Below are 18,504 nucleotides of genomic sequence, written 5' to 3' on the forward strand. Positions count from 1 at the left end.
AGAGAGATTGAGGAGTCTAGTGAGTAAAAAACTAACTCTGGGGTCCCTGTCCCATGTAGGAATTGCCTCGTGCCACCTCCACTCTGCCACTCCAAACTCACTCTCTTATCTCTCTTCCTTTTGTCGACCATATTTATTTTCAAAGGCTACTCACTAACCGCTAAAACATTGTTCTTCCTCCTCAGAAAATAAGGCCGTCTGGTACCTTCTTGCCTATTCTTTTTCTGTTGCCATTAAGAGGAATATTAATCACCTCGATTTCATCGGTTTCGAGAGATCTATGAAAGTCCCCCTTATTCTAGACCAGATCAATAAAGAAAATGAGAAAAGAAACGCATTTCTAAACATTTTGTAATATTTCCCAATAACATGTCATGGTTCACATGATAAATCAACAGCACACGTTAAGTTACAACAATGACTTTCAATAAAATCTGTATGATAACAGCTGGTGTCTTCAACACCACCATTCCAAGGATATTTGAAAATTACTTATATCATTCTGTATTTCTAAACGTAGATATCATCTTCAAGATTAGAAGGTAAGAAACTTGAATATTTTTGTAAAATTTGTTTAAAATATGTTGTAAAATTTAAGTTCACGTAGGTATCTAGTAACTTAAGAGAATTACAATACTAAATAGATACCTGGCTCATCTTGACATTTTTTTCTTGTGGTATGATAATTTTTCGTTTCTCTCTTTCCCACTTTCCCTCTCTTTCTCTCTTCCTTTCTCTTCTCAAGGCTGGAATTTTAGAGAATAATCCATGGATGTCACATGCACTAGATATATATCGCATATAGATATAAAACTATAGATGTTGAAGAGAATTACCAAAGGTATTATCTCGCATTTTTACTTCTTAATTAGGTACTTGAACATTCTAGATTTTTAGCTATATTGGTGATTATGACTTGAGTCTTGGCCCAGGCCGTGTCTAACATTAATAGTGCCATCTGAAGGAATCTTCTAAGTCATGTTTTGGGACGCCATAGCCATCTCGAAATGCAACTGGCTGTCTGTGATTTTCCTGGTATTATTTTGGAGGAATTTATTCAGATATTACTTGAATGTTATTGAGTGTTTTATCTATTTCGAGACACAGTTGAAAAATGCGGAACCAGTTGAGATTTAAAAAAAAAGTTGTTGAAATGTTAAGTGATATGATCTAGATTTTTGTAGAGCATATGGCACGGGAGCCTAGCTTTGGATGACTTCTGAGCTACATGCCAGTATCGTTTGGACAGCGTTAATGAAATATTTTCCCCATTCATGTGGCTTTCATGTTGGTGTTGGAGAAAATAGAGCTTTCTCAGGTGATTCCAATAACGAGAACCTATCATGATATTTATTCATTTATTTATTAGCATTGATCTCTGGAGTACTTCGATTCTCAACGTTTAATTTTGTGTACGGAGATTATGGTGGACAGCAATATTTAAGGTGAGACTTGGCAAACGTGGAGAAGGGAGTAGCGGTGGTATCGGGATCCCTTGACAGAAAAGTTCTAAGGATCCATTCTGTGAGCTATATCGACTTTTTATTTTCATTTCATGTTAAATCGCATCTGGAATAACATAACTAAATCACATTCATTACATCGCGATCTTGTATGCTTTGGGGGGGGGGGGGGGGGTACTTCTTAATTAGGTACTTGAACATTCTACATTTTTAATTGCTTTGACTCTTATTACTAGCAATGCTGGTGCTGAATAGCGCCCTCATTACGGATGGACATTTATATGTACATATATGTGTACGTATATCGCAGCACTCCAAACTATTTTAATGGGGAAACGTGCGTAGAAAATTCAATATAAGCATGTATTTATCCTTAAACTATATATATATATGTATATAGATTCAAGGCTTGAATATGGTACTTATGCGAAGGCACCCGAATATCGCATCCCAAAAGGATGGGTGATTAAAATCAAATAATAAGCAACACGGATTTCAAAAGTGATTGCAGTACGCACGTTTCATGCTACTTCAATTTATTTAAGTAATGTGAGCATTACCTTAAATGCAATATGAAGAGCAATCTTCAGCTGCACGAAAATGCAGAAAAAAAGACATATTATAAATGTGGCAACATATTAAATCCAAGTGGGAGAGAGCATACATAAAATCCAAATGTGAGGAAGAATATATAAGTCCATCTTGACATAGCGGAGTCTATCAGGCTAGTAATTGATTCTAGACAAAAGTTTTAACTGTCTCAGAATTCTATTGTTTCTTATCTAGTGGTGATAGCAGAGGGACAATTACTTCTAAAGAGAGGGAAGGTGTAAGCAGTATGCATGGACAAGGCTATAAAAGTATTAGAATCTAGAGGTTTCACTGGTCATAGTAGTATCAGGTCATTTTATTACTATCAAAATGTTGAGGAATTAATGTTGAGGAATTATATGTATATATATATATATATGTATATGTATGTATATATATAGTCACAGGAAAAAAAAAGAAACAGGAAAAAATAATTTTAAAGAAGGCAACGTTAGCACTATTTCTGCGTCTTTCTTTAATAGAAAGGCTAACTGTAGAATTCTCACTGTTTTAAGGTTAATATGTCAATCAATTTGTATAAAGATGTATGCAGAACTGATGGTAAATTAATGAGTCACGAACTCTGCGCAACAAACAGCCTACTCTTCCTGTACCATGTTTGCTAAAAAATCTAAATGAACTTCCTACTGTCTATACTATAACAGTTGGCCCTAATCCCGAAGAGTTCTTACTCTATGATAACGGACCAAATGCAAACCTCATTCTAGTGTATGGTACTTGTGATGGCCTCAGACTCTTTGCTGGAGTTCATACTCTATATATGGATGGCAACTTTGCTAGGTTCCAAATATTTTCAAATAGATCTATGCCATTCGTGTCCCTTTCGGTCTTACATCTGTTACTTCAGTGTATGCTCTTCTTTCAAACAAGACTCGTGCCACCTACGAAGAACTCTTTCAGGCTATAGTTGATAAGTATGCAGACCTAAGCTATTCTATTAATGTGCAAACCGTGGTGACTGATTTTGAAGATGGTGTATTGAGAGCTGTTCTTGCAATGTTTGGCTCCGACGTAGAGAACAAAGGTTGTTTCTATCATCTTGCGCAGTCTACTTGGCGTAAGATCCAGGAACTGGGTTTGGGAACACATTAAAATACCAATGCTGAGTTTCGTTTGCTTTGTGACATGATTGATGCTCTAGCTTTTTTGCCCCTTGAAGACGTTAATGAAAGTATGAGATACCTCAAAACTGTCATTCCACAAGATCCACTTGAAGCCGAGGAGTTGCTCATGTACTTCGATTGTACTTAATGTTAGTGGCTCCAGTTGCCATGTCAGGTGATACTCTGATACCTCTGAGAATGCGTCACATTCAACCAATGTTTGCCCCTCACCTACAGAATGTGCAGGACGCCACCATACAACATGAACAATGCCGTGAACAACAACGTCAGCTGTGAAGGGTGGAATAATAAATTCCTGAACCTCACTACTATCCTTCACTCTGGCGCGTCATTGCATAGTTTCAACGTGAAGAAGCGACAGTGAGCACCATTATCCAGCAGGACGCTGTTGGCAACCCCACTCAAAGAAGAGCTCGTCGACGCTATGTGCAGCTACAAGAACGCCTTCACAACTTGTGTGTTGCTCGACAGGGGGACCACAAGACTGTGACAGAATTTCTTCGTGGCGTTGGCTGGAATATTTATCTTAATCATCATCATTAAAAACGTTGAATATACATGTAATGCCACGATATTATGTAAGTTGTTTTCAATCTGTACATGCCATGTACTGTCAAAAAAATGCTGACTTAAATTTTTTTGTTTGATTACCTTACTGTGCTTAAGATATGAACAAAACGTGAATCTTTTTTTTTTTCTCATACATGTAATACCAACATATATAAATATGATGGCATTTTGACTTTTTTCTTGTGACTTTATTACCAGCCCCCATAAATTAATTGTAACATTTTTCCTGTAACTTTTTTTACCAAGTCAAAACTGTGACTTTATTACTAACCTCTGCTGGGCCACTGCTTTGAAGGGTTTTAGTGGAACAAATCGACTTCAGAACTTATTTTTTAAGCCTAGTACTTATTCTATCAGTCTCTTAAGTTATGAAGACATAAACACACCAACACCAGTTGTCACGCGAAGTGGTGAGGGGGACAGACATAAAACAAGTACTCATATATGTGTGTGTGTGTGTGTATGTGTGTGTGTGTATTCATATATATATATATATATATATATATATATATATATATATATATATATATATATATATGTATATATATATACACACTCACATATATGTACGACGGGCTTCTTTCAGTTTCCGTCTACCAAATCCACTCACAAGGCTTTGGTCGGCCTGAGGCTATAGTAGAAGGCACGTGTCCAAGGTGCCACTCAGTGGGACCGAACCCGGAACCATGTGGTTGAGAATAACGCTTCTTCCTACACAACCACACTTATATATATATATATATATATATATATATATATATATATATATATATATATATATATATATAGGAAAACTATAATTGTCATTAAATATGGCAGAGGGTGTTAGAACACCAACAATGCGAGAAATAAGAGCTAAAATGCTCTGATATTGTAGTCACCGCATATAATTGCATACATACATACTGACAACGATATATATATATATATATATATATATATATATATATATATATATGAATGAACGTGAGAGAAAGATACTCTTACTTGAAATTTAGAGTTTTATAGCTCCCAGGGAATCTTATTTTCTTTTTGATTGTTGCCAGTTTCACTGCTTCAAACAGCTCGAGTGGGGCGGGAGGTAATACACACACACACACACACACACACATACATACATACAACACGTATATATCTATGTGCGTTTGTGTGTGTGTATGTATGTATGTATGTATGTATGTACGTATGTATGTATACACACATACATATATACGTGTACATCTGAGTGTGCTGTGTATGTATTTGCATCCATCTTTTTATGTTCCGCAATTTATACGAGGGCGTGCTGAAAAGTTCCTGGTTTGGGGGTAAAAGAAAATACAGGAAGATCAGGTAATTATGATTTTATTCATCATATTCCCCTCTCAGATTCACACACTTATTGCAGTGGTCCTTCAGCTTTTCTAAGCCACGTAAAAAGAATTGGGAAGCCAGAACATTTTCAGCACCTCCTCGTAGTTTCGACAAATAGATATGAAGAATAAATACTGGGGTCGATACGATCGTCTATATCATTTTAGAGTGGTACCCCGGCATGACCGCAGTCCTGTAAAAGTAACCAGTTAAAGAATAAAAGAATAAATCAACGCATAATCCTTATTAAATGAAAAAGCGTGTATATATTTTACGTGTGTTTATTCTATTTTACTTACAGATGTATAATACATTTTCAAAAGTTTTGCTTTCACTCCTAGTCCTTCCCATTGATGTTGCGATTCAATATCAACCTGCGGGTATGTTTCAATGTTCTTAAACTCCTATCATAATATCTATACCACTGAACTTGCAAACTTTATACTACGATACTAACATAAGAACCATAATCTCTCTTCCGCCCACCTCTCTCTCTCTCTTCTTTATCCGTTTATCCGTCCACTCCAATATATTAAAATCTCCAGATATTGTACTGAATTTAAAGGAAATGGAAATAAGCTTAAACTATGACTCAATAATAAATCACTGGAGTTCTAAGCTTGCAAGACGTAATTGTACTCGAAAATATAATTTTTAAAATTCCAACTGTATAATGGTATCTTAGCAAACTTGACTACGTTGAGAAGGATATTAGTTTAAAGCGACAGACATCGCCAATCCAAGAAAAGACACAGGATCACCTTCCCTTTTGTCTTTTTTGTAACCCTTCTAAAGCCGTTACACATGTCTATAATAATTTTTTTTTGTTAGACCGTTGGCCCACTCACTACAAAGCAAAGTCTTCTAAAAAAGATTAATGTAAAAAATATTCCCAAATCTATGTCTTTCTAAATCTGTCTTTCTAAATTTACTGCCCATTTTACTTCCGTCCTTTTACTCGCGTTTTAAATTCCTGATACCTTATACATTACATTCTCTCATATCTATCGCGCATTTTATCCCTCTCGAACTTTCTCTACATTTCCTTTTAACATTACTGACATCCAGAAATCTAAGTTCATATTTGAGTGAATTCAATTCACCAGCATTTCAAGTATACAAAACCTGAAGCTAATCATAGATGCCTATTCACCTTCCAAGCATAGACATAATGTTTGCCTTTTATTTCTTTTACAGTATGTAACGGATGTTACTTATACGGAATGTGCATTTGTAATGATATGTTTGGCATATTTAGAACATTGTATGAATGTAAGAAATTAATATGCGTTAAAAACAAAATATCGATTTTGGAAACGTGTAAGTAAAAGTTAAAATGTTCCTTAACATAATTGTATTCCAAATAGTTTTCTACAGGTTTCGCTTTTATAATTTCTTGAATAGTTATTTACCACTTTCTAGATTTCTTGTATTATATGCGACTTGAATTGTTGAAATTATGATTTTATAACTATTCCTGGTACTTATAAATTGATGAATATACAGAAGTGGTTGAATTTACTATCATGAAAAATTTCAGTTATGCACACTCGATCGAAAATATGTGTAGTGAAACTAACACCTCGATCGCCATTACATACAAAACTACCTATCGCCATTAGATACAAAACTACTATCGCCATTACATACAATCTTCTCATTTAAATATAAACAAACGCGAGCGTAGCAGGGAACCCATTCCTTGTCATCACGTGACTGATTAATATTCGAAGCGGCAACTTCTTCGAACCGTTCCCGCCAGAACGCAAACTGACCAATCACGGCCCCTAATAAGGTCACGTGATAGAGTATGTTTCTGAAGCCTTCGGGAGCCGAAAGTGTGTTATAAATAGCTTTAACTCGGCGGCCAAATTCGTCTCGGTCCAGTTTCTCTATAGAGACTGTTCCGTGTACCACACGACAGCAGCAGCAACAATCAGTCAGCGACCACTTCAACAGCTTCGTCCAGCCAACGATGACCACCGCCGTCGCCACATCAGCAACACGAGTCTACGACTACTAACCAGCATCATCGTCATGACCAACACGATTCTACGATTACTACTAACCAGCATCATCGTCATGACCAACACGATTACTACCAAGCAGCCTCTTCACCACCAGCGTCTACACGACTTTCTATGTACACCAAACTAAACCACCGCGGCACATCTCTCTCTTCGATTCTGTTAGGTGACTTAGCTTCACCACGATAATAAACAGACAAGAGATTTCAGCCTGCGATAAACGTCTGTCCTCAAGGCCCTGGCATCGAAGCCAAAACACAACTAGTGATAAGCTCTGCCAAACGACGAACGACGAACATCTGTATAACAAGAATCACGGCCCGGCATGGATGCCACGACATCACAACTAGTGATCAGCTCTGACACACACAGCCTCAACTCACTTCTTTCACATACAGACTCATACTATTGTGTACTAAAGAACTGGTATAAATGCTCACGTGTTATTGACTCTCTTTCCATCTGCTGTAATAACTCACGTACACACACATGTATCACTCACATACACACTTTTCTTTGTACGACGGCCTGTCTTTGATTATGTTCTTATATGTCGCATTCACACTCTCACACAGACGTACACTTTAATGCTACAATAAATATCTCTGTTATTCATCTTATACGGTTGTGGTCTTTCATTACTGGTCATCTATGTTATCGTAGCATGACATATTATTAGTATATCATCATAGATATAATATTTGTGTGTTCGACCGTGTGACACGTTTAAATAAAAGGAGTCCTGTTTTTCCATTCGTCACCATTTCTCCTTTTTGAGTTCGCACGGTCGACCTTACATATGGTTTCGTAGGAAGTGGATTGATGGCATGTTTATAGGCGGGGAAAATATTGTACGTTCTGGTTTAAAGGTGATCCCACCTTTAAACTTTTCAACATCATGATCTAAAATATAAATTTTTTTTTCTACTCTGATGATGGTGGCTCGATTTATCCAATGCCTATTTGTTTCCATTACTGACTGCATATTTTAGTGAACTACATCTACCAACATTAAAATGGACCTCCGAGCCCTCAGTTGGTGGACTTAAAACATCTTAATTTCTCCACTTTAATATTCGCTGCCGTTTGTACCTTGTGTAAGTTTGATCTATTAATATATAGATATCTATATATTTATATATAAGTATTCATCAACTGAAAATCTTCAGTCTTTGGTTTCTTTCTGCTTGCATGTATACATAAATAGATACATACACACACACAAGCTGTTATATTTAATTTCGTTACCGTATGATAGCCTCCATATCTGCTCCATTTCATTCCTCTTATAGCCACTCTTCACTCCCGCAGAAATGGTCCCTCATTAAGTTGAAACCATTTGAGCGCTATAAAAGTGTTATCTATACTGAGAATCTCTGGATCTCATTCGTTCACTATATACATATGTGTGTGCGTGCGTGCGTGTCTGCATGCGTGCGTGTATGCATGTGTGTGTGTGTATGTGTGTGTGTGTGTGTGTGTGTGTGTGCTATCTATACAACAAGCTTAATTTATGTATGTGTGTGTGTGTGTGAGTGAAACGCCAGAGCCTGCGGTTTTCGTCTGTGTAAAATCTGTTTACAGACGTATTGTGTGAAAAAAAACACATAATATATTTCACAGCTAGGGGAAACGAAACCGTCCCAGAAGTGACCGTGAGGTCGACAGTCACGTATTTCGCTGCTATTGTAGTTTATCATTTCATGTACTCGTCTCAGCCCCGAAACAAAATCGAAACAGCTACTCTGAAGTATATACAACTTGTATATAAACTATACACTAGCATAAGCAGAACAAATTCAAATTATGTAATAGAAGCAATTCTATACATACAAAATATATATCTGTATAGTTGAAACAGCAAAAGCGGCAGTTTGTGCCCGGAAAAAATCTTTTTAAACACGTATTGTGTTATAAAACACTCTATACTTCAGAGCTAGGTGAAATGAAATAATTTCAGAAGCGACCGCAACTGCGACAGATATGAATTTCGCACTTGTTGCAACATCTTTAACGGCGCATTAATTTCTGGAGATTTGTTATTGCTTGGGAAAATTTACTCTTCTCATTCAGTCAGTTACCACTGAAGCTAGGTACTTGTTTACTTTCCCTAGAAGGGAAGGTAATTCACAATAGATGAAGAGTTTATCTTGTATGCCATGTAATATACTTTTCTACGTCATTGTTGCTCGAATTCATATCACCGGCACACTATATATACATATATATATATATATATATATATATATATATATACGCATATGCATTTTGGTAATATATTGTCGATGGAGTGGTTACCACGCATAACAATTCTACTGATTATGATTGGGTACCGTATATTGGTGCAGATTATGTAACCCATAATATTTGCACTTCAACAGTAACTATATTATGTAACTGGAGGAATAAATCTCAATGTCCGCTAGGATAAAAATACAATATATAAATGTAACGTTAAAATTAATCAATGTGCTTTCACTTACGTGGGATCCACTTCTATTTTTACATCAAGATGACGTAATCATCGCCATACATTTAAAAGAAGAGACGAAGCGAAACTCTTAAAATACACGGGTGGTGTTATTAATAGGTCAGATGAATTAAGGATGAAATGCCTGCATTCTATCCAAAGTACTTTCTAATGCTTTAAATCGACTCTATAAAGTCTCTCCTGAGTATCAGATGCGTATGTATATATCCCTGTAATATAGACCTTATCACTAATAATAAGATTCATGGATAATTTTAGATAGCATCTTCTATGCTATTATGTTTGTAACTGATCATATTTAAGCTATTTTTGCCTTCCCTTAGTTCTAACAACTAATATCAAGAATGTATCGACTTGATCGATATTTAATATAATTTATTTAACCTTTTCTATTTACTTCTAGCCTTAGACGATATACGAATAATATTTGCATTATCTCCCTTTAAAATTCTTTATAATTTGTTTTAGTCCTACAAATTAATTTACCATTAATTAGCATGTATGGCCTTTATAATTCTTTATGATTTTTATAAGCTCTCTAACTTTTTCTCATTACTCTCAATAGTTTTAAATATTTATAGTAGTGTGTTAGCGATCTACTGAACATGTATTATCTTATTTGGCTAGTTTTATTCTAAATAATATTGTGACAATATTGATCAGTAGAAACGGTGGGTCAATAGTTTTTCATTATTTTCTGTTCTGTTTTCCTTCTTTATTATTTAGGGCATTCAGCTCCTAACTTCTCTGCTGCTAAATAACTGATGTTTATAAATCTCGATATCTAACTAAAATAAGTGCGCAAATTTATTGACATATATCTAAGTTAGCACCGATTATTGCCTATAATACTTTCATTAGTCAACGATGCATAATTATTCGTTTATGCCAATATCACCTTCCTGTCAATGTGTTGACCAGTCATTCTATTTAATTTATTGTATTACCTTTCTATTATTTCTTTTCTTTTTCCTCCATATTCTTCTTTTCCCTCCCTCTCTTAAATTTCGAGGGAACTTCGTTAAACTACGGCTTTCTTTAAGCCATTCTTCCTGAATTATAATTAACTGATCCTCCATTGATTAAAGCTAATATTCTATTGATTCAGTATTAATTATCGAAGCACGTTTATCAAGGTTAATTGAGTGAATAAGTAACACTGGATTTTATCAACCAGGTCAATTTTTAATGTAGATAACTTCAAAACAATACGACACTGTAAATAGTTTTTTATGAATTGGGTCGGCGGCTATTCTTTCAACATATTTTGATTGAGTCAGATATCACGCTTGGTGCCGGTATACAAACACGTTCTGCTACTACAAGCTTTGATGAATGAAGTTGCTAAGTTGAACGACATCGATAGAATATAAATAACTTTAACCGTTTTTTCTTTTACAGCATTACCTTGTTATCCATTTTCGTTGATCAAAACCCGCTTTACATTTCTTAAATGTTGGTAAATCTGACAAGAAATTTTCATTGTTGTTGATCTGTTGATTAATCACCGTGTCATTGCTCGCTTGTTTATTTAGCAACTTGCGGAGTTGCGTGACATATTACGTAATCTTATGGGTATTATGCATATAGTTGGTTGTACTATGCATACGTCACAATAAATACTCTCAACAACACAATTGTAGCAATACCGAACAACTCATTCGTCTGTTTTTATTACATTCATATATATATATATATATGATATATGTATATATATATTTATATACATTTATATATAGTATGTATGTATATATATATATATATACACACACATACACACATGTATGTGTGTGTGTGTGTGTGTGTGTGTGTGTGTGTGCGTTTGTGTTTGTGCGCCCGTGCGTGCGTGTGTGTGTGCATATATATATATATATATATATATATATATATATATATATATATATATATATATACGATTATGAATTTGTTTTGCAAGATTCCTGATGTGAAATCGTGTGTTGAAGCAGATATTATATTTCGTGATGGTCTTTTTTTTAATATTTGGCAAGAAAAAATAAATTGAGAAACTCTTCATGGTGTCCCCCAACATCTATTCACTGAGGAGTTGTTCTCACCAGCGCCTGAGATCCATTTCAACCGTTCAGATTTCAAAATCAAAGGAGATGAGATGTTTGCGAAGGTGAGATCTAAAGGTACCCCAGGTAACAGTGATACATCATACAAGTTTAACAAATATTGCCAGAGCATCCCAGAGTATAGTTGAGCAGCATATTGTAGAGATCGTTGGGAAACGGGGCAGCAAAGCAGGACTGGGGCTTAATAGAGAGATGCATAAGAAAGGAGATGATATCGTCGTTCGATTAGTTAAGCCCGACATTCTAACTCAAAATAAAGGGAGTGAAATATCTTATGGTTTGCTGACAAGAAGGATGTCAAAGTTCCTGCCACTGAATTAATTCATAAACGCGTCTGTTCCTGAGCCTGCTCAAATGATTTGGAGCTTCATTCAACATGGTTAGAAGAGTAAAAAAAGACTCCCTAAGTTGTCTGTGTTGACTGAATAAATATTTACGGGTCAGTTTCCCATGCACTGATAAGACAAAACATTAGATTTTTTTTTACATTCTGATATTGTTCTTGTCGCTAGTCCAGATGTTGTCAGGAATGGAATGGTATGTGTAAAAAGATAAGGTGACAGAGATCACCTTAGAAAAGAAAAAATTGGTAATTGCGGTGAAAGACACAAGGACAAGAGTAGGACATGCAGAACCAATGGATAATTTGCCTAAACAAGAACATTTGAGATGTTGTGACCAAGGATATTGCTATATGGAAGAGGAGGAGCGTGCCACTACTTCAATCAAGTTTAAGAAGCCAATGTGCATGGGTGACATGTGGGACAGATGGGCAAGGGAAGCTATCATGGAACGTGCTGTAGAAAATGAAAACAATCAGGTTGCGATTTCTTCTAGGAACGGCGTACAATATGCTTCCATTCCTGGCCTATATGAGGTAGCGTCTATATCATTTAGTTCTATTCCTATTTTTACACACACAATCACCAGCAAATATTCAGGATTGAATATTTATATACATGTAAAAGTGAGTCCTTATGGTTAATATATATATATATATATATATATATATATATATATATATATATATATATCCATGGTACAAGTTTAATTTGTGTATACAAATTTCATTTGTGGTCCGTGGGAAGAGCCATTTTAACGATGCGTCCTGCCCTACTCTTCGAAACGCCTGTGTTAGAATGGGGGTAGCTGATAAAGGAAAATGTTCTCTATGTGGCCTCTGTGTGTTCTGTACTCTGGTTATTATTATTTTTTTGTCTACGTTTTGTTTGCGATGTTCTGTACCCAGATATGCACCTATATATACAGGTAGACGTAGGTATGCACATACCTGTACGTATATATGCATATAAAGGCGGTGCTCCAGCATGGCCGCAATCAAATGACTGAAACAAGTAAAAGAGTAAAAGAGTATACTCATTTATTATTTGTTTTATATATATATATATATATATATATATATATATATATTTATGCGGTGGGGGTGTATGCATGTATGTTATATAATATTTAAAGCAGCGAGCTGGTAGAATCGTTACTGCGCTGGGCAAAATGCTTAATAGCATTCTGTCTGTCTTGACATTCTGACTTCAAATTTCATCGAGGTCGACTTTGCCTTCAATCCTCTTGGGACCGATAAAATAAGTACCACTTGTGCTCTGAGGTCGATGTAATCGACTTACCCCGTCCCTGGAAAATACTGGCCTTGTACCAAAATTATAAATCAATATAATATATATACATATTTACATGCATGTATATGCATGTGTGTGTGCGCGTGTAAGTGTGTGTGTGTGTGTGTGTGTGTGTGTGTGTGTGTGTGTGTGTGTGTGTGTGTGTGTGTGTGTGTGTGTGTGTGTGTGTGTGTGTGTGTGTGTGTGTGAAGAGATCGCTATCCATTTTTGCAAGTGCATATCTCAGCAGGTCATAACGATAATTTTCGATCGTGTTTTCAGTTTGTAAAGATAATAAAGGAAATTGCTTGAAAGATGGTGATAAACTGCCTGGTATTTTCAAGAATCATTGTGTAACATTTACCTGCAGCATTACGAAGAAGACTATTGCGCGGATTCGTGTAGACAAAAATTTGGGTAAGTAAACTGTTGCATACTTTCTGTGTGTGTTTGTGTGTTTAGCGTCTGTATTTGTCCCTCGTGTTGGTGTGTTTAGCTCCCCAAAATTTGGTGGTTCGCAAAAGTGACTAACAGAACAAGTACCAGGTTTTAAGAAAAGAAAGACTAGGATCGATTCGTCCGACTGAAATTCTTCATGGTTCAGGTGTTGCACTAAGGATGATCGAATAGTCGTGGTTTCGATTCCTAGACCAGTGGTGCGTAGTGTTCTTGAGCAAAACACTTCACTTCCCGTCTATTCAACTGCAAACCTGCTATCCAGAAGAGTAGTATCATGCGAAAGCTACAATATAAGAAAGAGCATTGTGACCAGCGGTGCACAGCAACATCAAATAGTCTGGATGGGCACTCTACCGTTCAATTACAAATTACGGGATTAGTTAATTAAAAAAAATTCGAATCAATCTAGGGACTCGAATGTAAAACATTTGATTCAATAGGTATGAGGTATATGATTAAAATATATGATCCAATGATAAAAATTAATAATATAAGTGATGAACCTTCGATTTCAAATTTCCTTCCAGTGAAGAGGGAAAATAATCAAAAACCTACCCAGGAGTGGCTGTGTGGTAAGTAGCTTGCTTACCAACCACATGGTTCCGGGTTCAGTCCCACTGCGTGGCACCTTGGGCAAGTGTCTTCTGCTATAGCCTCGGGCCGACCAAAGCCTTGTGAGTGGATTTGGTAGACGGAAACTGAAAGAAGCCCGTCGTATATATATATATATATATATATATATATATATGTATGTATGTATGTATGTGTGTTTGTGTGTCTGTGTTTCCCCCCCCCCCCACCATCGCTTGACAACCGATGCTAGTGTGTTTACGTCCCCGTAACTTAGCGGTTCGGCAAAAAGAGATCGATAGAATAAGTACTAGGCTTACAAAGAATAAGTCTTGGGGTCGATTTGCTCGACTAAAGGCGGTGCTCCAGCATGGCCGCAGTCAAATGTTCAGGATTTTTTAATTATCTCCCTTGTTTTTATCATAATCCCCGATAATTTCCGCTGTTTTAGTTCATGAGACTCTAATTCATTGTGATCAATATTCCTTTCTATGCTGAACAAATTAATTAGAATTGCATTTTTAAATATTGTCTTATTTTCCAGTTTGCACGATGCAGCACATTTACGCAACCTGGAAGGAACCGATCTTGGATGAAATGGCTTCTAAAGAACTGAAAGGCTGTTAATTGCAAATTCTATTTTCGATGCTCTTTAATCTCTCTGTTGTCAGTAATGTATAACATGTTGTTTGAAATTAGTGATATAACTAGACTGTTTGTAACAAAGATATTTTAATGAAAAACTGCAAGCTAAAAGCAGAAACTGTAGTATAACAGCATTATTTTTCACATCGAGTATAAAACTGTATGTTTATCACAAGAACGTATACTTTACATTTCAGCGCATGCACTATAATGCAAATTAGACGAGCTAGTTAAACTGTGTCCTAGTCTTTAAATAGCTAAAAGGTACAAATGTACTTTATTGTTATTTATAAGGACAAATGAGTATAATGTTTTATGAACTTCTCAAAACACTACAAGGAAGACACATCGACCCCAATTTTTTTTTCTTTTTGTCCTCAGAGAAATAAGAAAAAAATTGAAATGTAATCACTTTGTTTACTTTTAAGAGAGGCTAAAGTTGATAAATTATGTTTATAGAAGCTTCAATAAACCATATATTCTACAAGTTGCATTGCGTACTCCTCTCATTCGTTCAACATAATGCATACAACCATCCATCCATCCATCGATACATACATACATACGTACATACATACATACATGCATACACAACACACAGAGACTGAGTCCGTAAAATCATGGTGTGATTTCAAAACTATTTATTGATGTAACTTGCAACACTACAGATTTCATGTACTTGTTGAATACGAGACAGACTAATAAAGTTTACATACAGTTTAGAGCAGTTTAGTTCACTGTGGCTTCCATTCGTTGCCCTGCACACATCTAATCGGAACTCCAGTTTTAGTTTCACACAACGAAGAATATCAGGTGCAACAGATTGGACAGTCATTGATTCTCTCCTTCACGTGCTCACTACCGCTAACAGGAACACTGTACACTCGTTGCTTGACAGCTCCACAGGTAAAAATCTAATGGCGTGAGGTCTGACGATCGTGGAGGCGATAGCATTCATCCATCCCTCCCTGTCCACCGCTGTGGAAATGTCCTATCCAGAAAGTCACGGACAATTCTGCTGTATTGCAGGGGAGTCCCATCGTGTTCAAAGAAGATACCTGCACCGACATCCCGTATTTGTGACACTGCATACTGGTCCAACATATCAAAGTAGTCTTTTAAGTCACATTCAGCTCGGTAAAGAGAAACGTCCCAATAACTCTACCATGTATGAGTGCACGCCTGACATTCACTTTGGAGCTGTTACACTCGTGCTCAATGAAGGCATGTTATGGTTTCTAAGCTCATATCATGACTTTATAACGATGAACACGTCCACACACATGGAACGTAACCTCATCGTTGAACACAATGTTCTGTAGGAATCGCTCATCATTGTTCATCGCATCAAGCGGTCGTTTAGCTCACCAACGTAAACGGGCCAATCCCGCACGAACTCATCAATGCAGTGACGGAACACTACTACATCCTCCACCATATCAATGAAATTATCACCAGTTACTTTGGCGGTTTCAGAGTTTTTGATGTATCCGAATTTCAAATGGATGCTCCTGCTTTCGTTTGAAGATTTCGAGAAGGGACAGCAGTAGGATGGAAAAAATTGAGAAACACTGTTGGATTGTTAAGAGCATCGTTAAGATTAACTTTAGTGTTAATTGACTAATACTATTTGGGGTTGGCTGGTACCTTTTAAATAGTGATGACATTAATATCCTATATAGTGACAGTTTTGAAGAGCTCAGATTGCAAGTTTAAAGAGTTACTAGTGGTTTCTAGAAATTCTGTGGCGGGTTACGATAAACTTTCAGTACCACTTCTTTTTTTACATCTCCCCTTTTTGTCAACTGAGATATGAATTAAAACTTTTGCAAACTCGGGTGCTGAGACATCTTCATCAAATACAACTCTCATATGGGTAAAAAGTTGAAGTTTTTCATCGCGTTTCCAAAGATCTTTCTGAGATCTGTTCTCTCAACTGATCAGTAGATGTACCCTTTTGAATGATAGGCAGTTGGCCAAAAGGTCATCGGGGAGCAAGAGTGTGACTCCACTCATGATTTTGTTTAAACCTCTGACACCTTGTAAAGCCTCATAGCCCCAAATGCAAGTCTGTGAGATATTGCGCACCCATACTTTAATTCGGACTGCTTTAGAACCTGTCACCTGAGAGTAAAGTTGGAGCAATTCCATATGAGACGATTGCTATGGTCTACTTCAGTGAAGGAACATTTTGCCAAAATTAACTTGATCAAAAATGTTTTGTCTGTTCCACCAGACACATCTTCCCGAATCAGATGTTACTAATGAATTAATCCTTGTATAAGTTGGGTTTTTTTTAAATCAGAAACCAAGACTAATTCCCTTGTGTAGACTTGTTATTCCAGTTGTATATCATAGCTTGTCCCTAAAGAATCTCTCGTGTTGCAGTTTCCTTTCATAATGGAGTTGAAAGCATAATTCAAGATCCTTGTCAGCCTTGGGCCACATAATATTTTTATTGAGATTCAGGGCTGGGTTACTCGTAGCAGAGATAGACTCAAAGTGGGGTGTTACTCTCGTGCTTGATACAGTATGTTTTTTTGTCATGATGTCCTTTTGTTTTTGTCAAACATGCTAAGGGTTGGATGGTGAACAGGCATAATGAATAGCGAAGAGGATCTTCTTCTTGCTGGGAGAGTATGAGACTGCAGCTCCTTATAAGATACTGTTCCAGTTTTAATCATCTTCCACGAAGTCTCTTCTCTAACAAGCTTCGTGATATGTTGCATTGGCACATTAAGCAACTGTTTTAAAATTAGATTGGTTCATGAATATTGTGCAGGAGATATCTGAGATTTAAATGGGCTGCTTAAATTCTTCGGCTAATAAAATCATGATTTCATAAAGTAGTTTAAGACACCATGAAATATAGAAAAGATATTTTTGTTGTTGTACTGTCTTTCAGTTAAAATCGTATATATTGATATCAAATCATATTTCTTAAGGCACTCTACCGTTTAATTACAATACTACCTTCCAGAGACACTGACGATCTATACGTGTCGGGGATAATAATTCATATCAGAAGATGGGTCCAGTGTAATCCATGGGTAGGAGAGGTGCAACCGGAGAGTGTAGAGTTCAGAATAAAACAGTCCAGAATGAATAAATCCAGAATGAAAGAAGGTAGAATTCAGAAGTTCATGTCTGATGAGTGGAGACAGTTGCTGGAATCGAATTGACAAGACCATATTTCTTTCATCACCAGCACTATGTGAGATTCCTGCGTGTTAGGGAAGACAGCTTTTCAAAAGAGCATCAAACGTAGAACAAGAAATGTCTATCCTAGAGATCTTCCTGAATAAAATAAAATTCTGTTAGAATTGCTTTGTATCATAAATTTAGAAATACAAATTAAAACATAACAATATTATTTAATTAAATCACAAAATAAAAATTATTAACAAATACGGTCTCAAAATTTCTTTTAAGATCCTTCAAAGCTGTACCTCAACAAGTG

The 18,504-nt window shown here is 36.2% G+C and overlaps 1 protein-coding gene across 4 annotated transcripts; it reads left to right on the forward strand.

Annotated features, from left to right (window-relative positions):
* Positions 1-426: 426 nt before the first annotated feature.
* Positions 427-15,531, forward strand: LOC106869794 (uncharacterized). Of its 4 annotated transcripts, none has more exons than XM_052968952.2 (6): positions 446-542; positions 1,370-1,445; positions 5,424-5,502; positions 6,320-6,442; positions 13,653-13,787; positions 14,944-15,531. In XM_052968952.2, exons 3-6 carry the CDS (start codon positions 5,424-5,426, stop codon positions 15,024-15,026), a joined length of 420 nt encoding a protein of 139 aa, XP_052824912.1. In that variant the 5' UTR covers positions 446-542; positions 1,370-1,445; the 3' UTR covers positions 15,027-15,531. The 4 variants fall into 4 exon arrangements, with proteins under 4 accessions (XP_052824911.1, XP_052824912.1, XP_052824913.1 ...); XM_052968953.2 differs by lacking the exon at positions 1,370-1,445 and adding an exon at positions 746-841 and having other exon boundaries at positions 450-542; XM_052968951.2 differs by lacking the exon at positions 1,370-1,445 and having other exon boundaries at positions 427-542.
* Positions 15,532-18,504: the final 2,973 nt, after the last annotated feature.

This window comes from Octopus bimaculoides, chromosome 6, assembly GCF_046866305.1.
Source record: "Octopus bimaculoides isolate indiv1 chromosome 6, ASM4686630v1, whole genome shotgun sequence".
NCBI classification, from domain to species: Eukaryota; Metazoa; Mollusca; class Cephalopoda; order Octopoda; family Octopodidae; genus Octopus; species Octopus bimaculoides.

Bases quoted from the DNA above. Each gene is read 5' to 3' on its own strand.
- LOC106869794 (XM_052968950.2), top strand. The intron at 5,503-6,319 runs GTATGTTTCAAT...TTTCTTTTACAG, and splicing joins GATTCAATATCAACCTGCGG to TATGTAACGGATGTTACTTA. The intron at 13,788-14,943 runs GTAAGTAAACTG...CTTATTTTCCAG, and splicing joins TCGTGTAGACAAAAATTTGG to TTTGCACGATGCAGCACATT.